Below are 10,073 nucleotides of genomic sequence, written 5' to 3'. Positions count from 1 at the left end.
AGACCTATGTATGGGGACCGCCATATGTTATATTTCTAAATCCTAGCAGAATCCCTAGTATTCTACACACTCAATGTATAGGGATCATGGGAGATGCTCTTGTGTATGGGTGGAAGCAAAGATATATGTATAAAAATCTATGGTTCTTGACATAACTTTTGGCCGCCTTGCAAGCTTGGATAGTAAAGTGTCTCAAATGATATAGTAAAATCAAGAAATAGTGTGGATGGCCCTTTTCATGAATTGTTTTTTCCCAACGAGTATCTTTTTTGTAACCGTCAAAGAGGGTCCCTGCATACACATCATCCCGTGTGATCACAAACAATGGTTTCTCCTAATGACTTCAATTATTGGGCAATGTTTCCTTTTGCTACTGTTCCATGGCTGAGAGTTGCATACAGGTGCCTTTAATATCACAAAGGCACATAAGAGTTTGCTATTACATGATGTTGGATGTTCATAGTTAGGAGTTCTAAATTGGTGGGTTTAGTAGGTCTCTCTCTCTCTCTCTCTCTCTCTCTCTCTCTCTCTCTCTCTCTCTCTCTCTCTCTCTCTCTCTCTCTCTCTCTCTCTCTCTCTCTCTCTCTCTCTCTCTCTCTCTCTCTCTCTCTCTCTCTCTCGGATATCTATATCCATGTAATATTTCTTTAAAATGCATTAAACACCTTTATTGTACACTAAATTGTGATGTAGGTAGTTTTGATTAGTCAAAGTCATTTGTTTGGTGTTTAATTCAAAAATTGGGAGGTTTTAGTTTGAAGTTTTGGCACTCAAATGGATTCACCAATAGCAGCTAATGATTATGGTTTGGCAGCCCTAATGACAGCCCTAATGACATGTGCCTTAGTGGAGAGTTCCAATTGGAACCTCGAAATTGCTAGCATTGAATTAAAGAAATATCCATTTGTATTAGGCTTCCAAGAAAAGAGAGTAGTATATAAGAGAAGCAATGCAAAGATCACAATACAATGCATGAATGTTGAAGGAGACAGAACATAAAACTAGAAATATGCAAGACAGTTTCCAAGTTACTTGAAAATGTAAGGCACACATTAACATAGACTAAGCAGCATATGGAGACCCAGAGGATACAAAGTTCTCTCAAGTAGCAAAATACCTTCGCATTGGTCAATGAACTTTGTCGCAAAGAGAAGCTACAATGATCCAACAAGAATGATTACATATTTTCTCTCTTCTTGTGTCAAAGAGGTTGGACTAAAGGTTGTTAAAAATGAGTTATGAAGGATGTTGCTGGCTCCTTCTAGATTACGGACATGCGGGGCTTTCCCAACAAGAAGAACATATGCAACATGCAGGTTGGGATAGGATCATATGTTGAGCATCGATTCCATTTGTTGAACGAGTCTCAAGTATCTTTCATTGCACCTAGAGTGTAATACATAGATCGGTGCTTAGAGGTGTTATTCAGGTATATAAAGCAATTGCCACTCTATATCTTTGATTTAAAGCTATGTGGTGGTACTTCTACCTACTAGCTAAGTGCTTTGAAGCTATTATGAATCAAACAAGCAATGTACATTACTAATGGACTTAGAATCCCCATCTATACTAGGATTTTTTCACTTTGCTTTACAACACTGATATCCCCAAATATACGCTTTAAACCAATTCCTTTAGACTTGATATATTGTTTGACTGCTTTAAGGCTATGATGCAGCTAGAGAGTATTGGAGAAAGCTAATGTACTTAAAGCAAGCATCTAGTACTCTTAAGCACTAAAAAATACATAGCTTTGCTTCAAAATTTCTTTGATAAATTAGTCTAGTGCTTTAAAGCAGTTGTAAGTTCACAACATTGCTTTTACAAGTTAGCATAGTGCTTTAAAGCGATGGATAAACTATAAAGCAACTGATATTAGCAATATGATGGGAATAAGCATATATTATCTAAGCTACTTTCACACCTTTGCTTTGAAGCTATGTGACTACAGTTACTTTTATTATAGTAGATTAGCATGTCCAATGCTTTAAAGTAGTGCAAGGTGAGAAAAGCTATTCCATAGATATAAAGATATTCTTTAAAGTAGTGTCCTTGGACTTGATATATTATTTGAATGATTTAAAGTTGTGATGCAGTTAGAAAATAGTGAAGGAAGATCTACTACTTTAAAGCAGTGTGCTTTAAAGCACTGGAAAGTTCAAAGATGTGCTTCAAAACTGTTTCTTGCTACTTTGATACATTGTTTCAGTGATTTGTAGATGCGGAGATTGCAAAGAAAATGAGAACAAAAAGCAATGTGCTTTAAAGAAGTTTCAAGCTGGGAGCATTGCCATTAGGAGATTTCGGAGGTCTTTTGGAGGGCCTTTTGGAAGAGAGAGGAAAATAAGCTCCTCCAATGAGAGAAGAGCCTACGTTACGTAGAAAAATAGATTGATATTAACAAAAATATAAAAGGTGTCCCTCTCCTCATTTAATAATCTAGTGGTCCTTGAAGACGATCACTCTCTTTCATTTAATGCGAGCACCTTTTTCAGAAGGTAGATGCGGTGCATTTGATACGGCTAACGTCATCACTAGAATTCAAAAAGTTACAAAACTATCAAGTGGTGGAATATTTTGAAACTTTTGATACTGTCAATGCGTCCGGAACGCCCAAATATCTTAGAAATGAATGTCCAATTGCCTAGTTCCGACATCCAAAGAGGCAAAGAATGTCAAAAAACCCTAAAAGAACATTTTAGTAACGGCGCGCGAGGGGGCATTCCAAAATTTTGGAATGCCTCATCGCGCGCCGTTAGTAAAAAACCCCTTTTTTCCTCTTTTAGAGAGCTTTTTGAGAGGAAAATGTCAAAAAATCTCTAAAAAGGCCTCCATCTATCACATAGGTTTTTTCTTCATCATCTTAGCCTTAGAGTTCATAATTTCGGGTCTATAAGAGTGAGCACGCACACCCATTGTTACAATTCTACAAAGTGCATTTTGATCACACACACACACACACACACACACACAGACATACGAATATAACATACACACAAACACACAGAGACACAAATATAACATACACACACACAGACGACACACACAGAGACACACACACTCACAAACACACAGACACACAAATATAACACACACACACACACACATAAACACAAAGAGCCTCTCTCTCTCTCTCTCTCTCTCTCTCTCTCTCTCTCTCTCTCTCTCTCTCTCTCTCTCTCTCTCTCTCTCTATACTATAGGCGCGCGTAGAGAGGCACAACCGGTGTGCATGTCTCTATGCGCGCCTTTAGTATTGTGCATCCACCAGAGTATGTGTTTATGTGTGTATGTGTGAGTGTTATAGAGAGAGGAAGTAAGGCGGGGAAAAGAGAGAGAGAGAGTCTTTCTGTTACCTTATACTAACAGCGCGAGGAGGTGTTTTTTGAGGTCAAAACATGATCCACGCGCGCCGTTAGTAATGGGAGTCTCTCACTCTCTCTCTCTTTAAATATGCTAAGCTATAGAAAGGAGAGAGAGAGAGAGAGAGAGAGAGAGAGAGAGAGAGCATGGTGCAAAAGTGCAATAGAGAAACATGGGTAGGCTTTCTTGAAAGATAATTGTCCAAAAATCACTAAAAGGAGCTTTGTACTAACGGCGCGCACAGGGGCATTCTAGTATTTTAGAATGCCTCCTCGCGCGCCTTAAGTAAAAAGCCCATTTTTTGGGGTTTTTTGACATTTTTTGCCTCTCCGGATGTCGGAATGAGACATGTAGACATTTGTTTTTAGGGTATTTTGGCGTTCCGGACGCATTGGTGGTGTCAAAAGCCTCAAAATCTATCACTATTTGACAGTTTGTGACTTTTCAACTTTCAGTGATGACGTAAGCTGCCTTGAATGCGCCACACCTGTCTCCTGAAAAAGACGCTCACATTAAATAAAAAAGTGACCGTTTTCAAGGACGGTTGGGAATATAAATCTACTTTTTAAAGTGTCTGGTTGTCCTTTTGGACGTACTCACAAGGTGCAAGTGCATTTTAAAAAAAAGTTTCTAGAAAGAGAAATACAATTTCTTACAAGGCCCTCCAAATGACCTCCGAAATTTTCTAATGTTTAAAGTACTGTACTTTAAAGCATTTGTAAGTTGGCAAATTGATCTTAGTAATTGTAATGGAAATGGCCTATGAACTTTGAGAGTAGCGGAATTAGGAAATTAGGTGAAGCAATTTTGAGAGATTACTTTGTGAGCATAGCGAGTGAACTTAATTGATGGTAGTAACATAAACATGGTACTTAGTTAACTTGGCATGAACAATACTTTTGCAAGAGAGAGAGTTTACTAAAATGACAATAGTTGAGGACCAGATTCATATGGAGCCGGTCCCCCCTCCCATAGGCATTTTTATTATAGTTTCTCCCATCAAGAGACACTTGGTACAATACAATCTTTGTGTTTCTTGTGACCTACGTGATGCAATGAAGATGGAAAGCTTCATGCATCACAAGCATACATAAACTTGTAGAAAGCCTCATTCCCCACTAGCTCTCTCCACCTTTGAAGGTGTTTGAAGCCTTGGGATAGTTGATCTCTATCTAGGTGTGAAAAAGAACAAAGGATTGCATGAGAAGTGGAAAACAAACCAAAATGCTCATGAGTCACTTTTGTCAGTAGTTAAAAGTTCTGCTTAATACATGATTAACCCCATTTACATTTGAAAATGGAAAAAGAGCGTTTACTGCTGGGACGCTTGAAAATAGGCTCCTTATGATTCTCTATTTTATCAGGTCCTACAATGCTCTTTAAAGCAATAATTTTTCTATAAGCTTCAGATATAGAACAACAACCTAACTCAGAATCCAGGTAGAGGGCATCTGAGTATCCCAACTTTACTCGAATTTGCAAAAGGCTAGGTGCAGGTTGCAAAACCATTGACTGGGATCATTCTGGATTCTAACAAAACACCTGGTGAAAGAGTACCCCATCTCGAGTCATGGAAGTGCGATCGTAGGTTCTCCAAGCTTCTTCAATAGTAAAACCCGGAAAGAAACCTCGAACAATGCTTTGAAAGAAGTCAGCTTTCTTTTCCAGAGAGTAGTGAATCAATATATGATCCAATACTATCTCCATTGCTTCCAATCCATGACCAGAACAATCAGCAGATACCCTAAGTGCCATAAAGTTTCTAAGAAAAAAGTAAGAGACACTGTAAGTGTAGCTGCTCTAGAACTTTGTCCACAAAACTTGACTTTGCAATCTATCTCTTTAGATAAGTGCTCAAAGCAGTATAGATTTCTAGCTCTCTCTCCCTCTCCCTCTCCCTCTCCCTCTCTCTCTCTCTCTCTCTCTCTCTCTCTCTCTCTCTCTCTCACACACACACACACACACACACACACACACACACACACACACTGTATCTAAAATTTGTAGGGTTCGAAAGCAGCACTGGATCTTTCAATCACACCTTTTATTCTCTCTGTCTAGCCCTTGTTGAAATTTGTCTTGGTTTTATGTGATTTTCTATCCATGTGGTCACCTTCGTATCATATGAAAAACAGACCAATCCTTGTCCCTTTTGGACATGTGCCACAGTCAAAACACTTTAGAATAATAGGTTGAGTTCAAGACTCATAAAATAGAAATGCTTTTATTTCTATGATGCTAACATCATCTCCTCCCACAATTATCAAACATAGCATGATGTATAGAACGACCGGGTGTTTTATCATATTCTTAAGAGTAAGATGTTGATTATTCAAATTCCCTCTTGAGTATCATGCCTTCATTTCAAAACTTGTTAGAGTTCTTTATGACTAATAGAATAAATGCTAGCATCATGGCACTTACATCCTTGGGAGCTTTTAAAACTATTTGTATGAGAGTGACAAACTGGTTATGTTAATTGTCACTTGAATAGCATAGCTGGATTTGAGGCCCTATCATTAGATAGATCTTTCAATACTTCCATAGACAGGATGTTAAAAACCTCTTCCTTATTAGGGTAAAGACAAAAATCCCATATTGGGTTTCTTGAATTACTCCTGTCATTTGTAGTAGATTGTACTGCTATCTTGGATATTTGAGTATCCTCTTGATAAGAATATTGAGTTCAAGGCCTCTCGGTTCACTATCATGCTCTCTTGGGGTTTCCTTTTGAGTATCATGCCTTGATTTCAAGACTACGCGATAATTTCTAAGGTCTACTGTATTTCTCTAGGCATTTCCATGAAGCCCGAGATCTTTGGAAACCCTCTCTATGACATTAAAATCTACATCTTTGGATGGAATTGTGGGAGGACTCAAACACCCTAAGTGCTCTTATAAAGTCTTCTCTCAGTTCATTTTCATCTCTTTGTCTCTCTATGTGTGTTTGTGTGTGTGTTTTATTTCTATGTGTATAAGGCCTTATGGCCAATTTTGTGTTTCTCTCTCTCTCTCTCTCTCTCTCTCTCTCTCTCTCTCTCTCTCTCTCTCTCTCTCTCTCTCTCTCTCTCTCTCTCTCTCTCTCTCTCTCTAATTTTTTTTTAAAATGCCATACATACATGGTTATAACCTTGTGGAATCCTAGGACTCTGTCTGGCCCCTATTTTTTATCACAACTCACATTTAACTCTCCCTGTGTGTCTCTCTCTCTCTCCCTCTTATCTTTTATCCTGTCTAGGATCACATGGACGTAATCTTTTGAGCATATTACCATAACATTTCACTTCATTGTCGTCTCTCTCTTACCCATTATTTTTATACACTGGTCTTTTTCTTCTCTCTCTCTCTCTCTCTCTCTCTCTCTCTCTAACTCTCTCTCTCTCTCTCTATATATATATATCTATATATATATATATATATATCAATCGATCGAGCATGGGAGCTTCAGAGATCCAGACGGCCACAATTGAGGAGTGGGGCTACATAGCATCGAGAGAGACTACAGCAAAGGATTCGAGCCATACTCTCTTGACATCCAGAGTGCAAATGAGGATGGATTCTAGTAGTAGTAGTATTTTTGTGCTAGTCTTTTAGTACCTAGACATAATATCAGATTCACAATTTTATAACAGTTTGGTCTCATAGGTCATTTTGGCCTTTTGAAGACGTTAATATAACATTACATTTCATTTCATTTCTTTCCCTCTATCTTCACAATTTTGTAACAGTTTGGTCTCATAGGTCTTTTTGGCCTTTTAAAGACGTTAATATCGTTTCATTTCTTTCTCTCTATCTTGTATTTTTATGAATCAGTTTAATTTACCATATTAATAATTTAACAAAAAAAATTCGGTCAATTGTCATCTGTGTGTGTGTGTGTGTGTGCGTGTGTGTGTGTGTGGATAAACAATTCAAATAATTAAATTCAAATAAAAACTAAAAAAAAACATTCACAATTTTGTAACAGTTTGGTCTCATAGGTCATTTTGGCCTTTTAAAGACGTTAATGTAACATTCCATTTCATTTCATTTTTTTCCATTACATTAACCTAATTTATCAAAACATTTGGGTCAGTTGTCATCTCTCTCTCTCTCTCTCTCTCTCTCAATAAATAAATCAAATAATCAAATTATAATAAAAATTAATTAAAACATTTACCTGGTTGAGCTGCTTCACACACACCTCAACTCCACTCGCCTTGGCTTGCACACTTGCTCCCTACAATGAAAATAAAGATTGTTTTACATTTCATTTCATATTGAATAAATGAATATTGAATCAAACTCGTTATGAGTTGCTCATGCATGCAACGGGGAGCGCGCACACACACACACACACACACACACAGCGAGAGGGTGCACGAGAGCGCAATGTGATTCTCTGCACCATGCATGCAACGAGGAGAGAGAGAGAGAGAGAGAGAGAGAGAGAGTTGCTATGGGACTGTGACACGACAGTGGCGGGAGCAATTTGCTGCGGGACTGCGACATGGCAGTGGTGAGAGCAGGAGGGGGAGAGAGAGAGAGAGAGAGAGATAGCATTTTTCTGTGGGACTGCGACATGGCAGTGGTGAGAGCAGTAGGGAGATGGACGCATTGGCAATCGGGGGAGCTTTCAGGGAAGTTGATGCCGAGCAGGGCCAAGAAAACAACGAGTTGGGCATGACAGTTAGCGCAAGGGCAGGAGCAGGAGTGAGCTGGGTGCATTGGCGGTCGGGGAGCTTGCAGGGAAGTTGATGCCGAGCTGGGCAAGAAAACAATCGGTTGGGCATGACAATTAGCGCGAGGGTGGGTGTTCATGGAGGGACCAGAGAGCAGACCTACCCTGTCGGAGAACGTCTCTCTAGGTCTTCTTCTTCTTCTTCTCTCTCTCTCTCTCTCTCTCTCTCTCTCTCTCTCTGTTGTACTTCACGAAGCACTGGCACTCCGGAGCAGGGAATGCGAGCTTCTTCACGCAGCACTGGTTTTCAAAAGCTTGAGCATGGGCTTGAAAGCATGGCAAAGCCGCCACCAGCTCACTGATATGATTCGAATTTCGGCCTTCAATAGATGATGTATCTAATGTACTTGAAAGCGTGAACTTCAAAGTGTGGCAGAGCTGCCACCAGCTCACTCATTTGATAGCGCCAGCTCTGTTTTTTTTCCAAGGCCTTCAACTCGCAATAGACGACACGTGGCATGGGAGACCCAAGCGCCATATTATGTTAGTAGATGATTTGCAAAAAGTTCCTTTTGAATTTGAAGAATAGTAGGAGGCTCCCATTAATATTTTTAACTTAGGTTAAATGTCAAATATGAATTAGAAGCTTCGAAAATTTTATATGAGAGAGAGAGAGAGAGATAAAATTGTGTTCTCTAAAGTTTGTTCTATGGTTAAAAATGATAAAAGTGAGTAAGAAAGGTGGGTATAGCGAAGTGTAGGAGAATGTTAGGTTATAAAGTTTTATTTTATATCGCGCCACTAGTTTTTGCTCGTGAGAGGGAAGTTAATCTAGTTGTGCGTGTGTGTGTGTGTGTGTGTGTGTGTGTGTGTGTGTGTGTGTGTGTGTGTGTGTGTGTGTGTGAGAGAGAGAGAGAGAGAGAGAGAGAGAGAGAGAGAGAGGACGTAACGTTGGCAATTTTAGGCCTTTTGCGTTCTGAGAGAGGAGGACGTTGTGAACGAGAGGAGCACATAAGAAAGTAACGCTGCTATGGCGACCGAAACATCGGATACCCTACTTGAGCAAGTAAAACCTCTCTTACATTTCTCTTTGTTGTCCGTTCCTCTGTCTGCCTGTCTGTCTCTCTCTTCATGTTGGAACATTTTAGCTTATTTTTCTTCCTTGTATCTTTCTGTGTAGCTAGATGCGTGGTCGATCAGGGGATTCTTGCAATAGATATCCTGTCACAACATTCGTGAAGAGATTTATGAGAATGATGATAATCTACACTGTTGGGGTATAAAGCCCAATGTGGTCGCCCAGGTAAGTGGGCGGGCCGCCAGGTATGTACACATATTCTTTTGCTAAAACCTAATAGGAACTCACTATGCTCTACACATTACAGTAGAGCGAATTCACCATATCGTCGTGCTCTTCTTCTCGCACTCTCTCTCGCGTCGCACTTCCGCTCGTACTCCTTCAACTGGTATTAGAGCTCAGATCGAGGCTTGGGGCAGCACTGCAGGAGGCTAGAGTCACCAACTCAGATTGGAGTGAAATTCGACAGGCGAAGACACGGCCCCAAATCTCGTGGGTAAGCCCGAAGGGCTTGGTGTTATCAGAATTTCATTCTGAGATCATCTCGGCCATCGTTTGGCTTCGACAAAGGTCTGCGCAGGCCATTTTCGACTACGTGGTCTCGGCGGGTGCAGATCCGACTCTGCAAATTTGGGGTTTTCGGCCTACGACTGCAGGTGTTAAGGATATTGACACTCCCAGAGTGTTGATTTGTGGCTGTCTACACATCGAAGGACGGCTCACAATTCTTGGAGACGTGTCACATACGACACGGGTGCATCTACACACAGACTGTAGGCCACATCCACTAGTTCATCAGGTAGCTTGTGTTTACTGCTTGATATTCGAGATTTCATCCTGTTATTGCAGGTACTTCCACATGGGATGTATTGTCAGAGATGATGTATGTCTGTTGAGGGTTTGCTGGCTGTGAGTCACGCAGCAAACAACCACCGTAGCGGTTACAGCATATAGTGGGAAATTTGTGGATGTA

At 40.1% G+C, this 10,073-nt stretch overlaps 1 protein-coding gene across 1 annotated transcript; it reads right to left on the bottom strand.

Annotated features, from left to right (window-relative positions):
• Positions 1–4,174: 4,174 nt before the first annotated feature.
• Positions 4,175–8,542, bottom strand: LOC147432353 (uncharacterized). The gene is made up of 4 exons (XM_086491567.1): positions 8,430–8,542; positions 8,187–8,205; positions 7,522–7,581; positions 4,175–5,124 (listed from the first exon to the last, which is right to left on the bottom strand). Exons 1-4 carry the CDS (start codon positions 8,540–8,542, stop codon positions 5,107–5,109), a joined length of 210 nt encoding a protein of 69 aa, XP_086347693.1. The 3' UTR covers positions 4,175–5,106.
• Between the last annotated feature and the right edge of the window lie 1,531 nt (positions 8,543–10,073).

The sequence above is a fragment of the Adiantum capillus-veneris genome, chromosome 20, assembly GCF_014529385.1.
Source record: "Adiantum capillus-veneris isolate H3 chromosome 20, ASM1452938v2, whole genome shotgun sequence".
NCBI classification, from domain to species: Eukaryota; Viridiplantae; Streptophyta; class Polypodiopsida; order Polypodiales; family Pteridaceae; genus Adiantum; species Adiantum capillus-veneris.
Note: the sequence above shows the minus strand (reverse complement) of the source record. Positions and strands in the feature narration are given on the sequence as shown.

What these genes read in the sequence shown, in the direction of transcription:
- LOC147432353 (XM_086491567.1), bottom strand. Translation starts at nt 8,542, where the DNA reads ATGCCACGTGTCGTCTATTGCGAGTTGAAGGCCTTGGAAAAAAAACAG.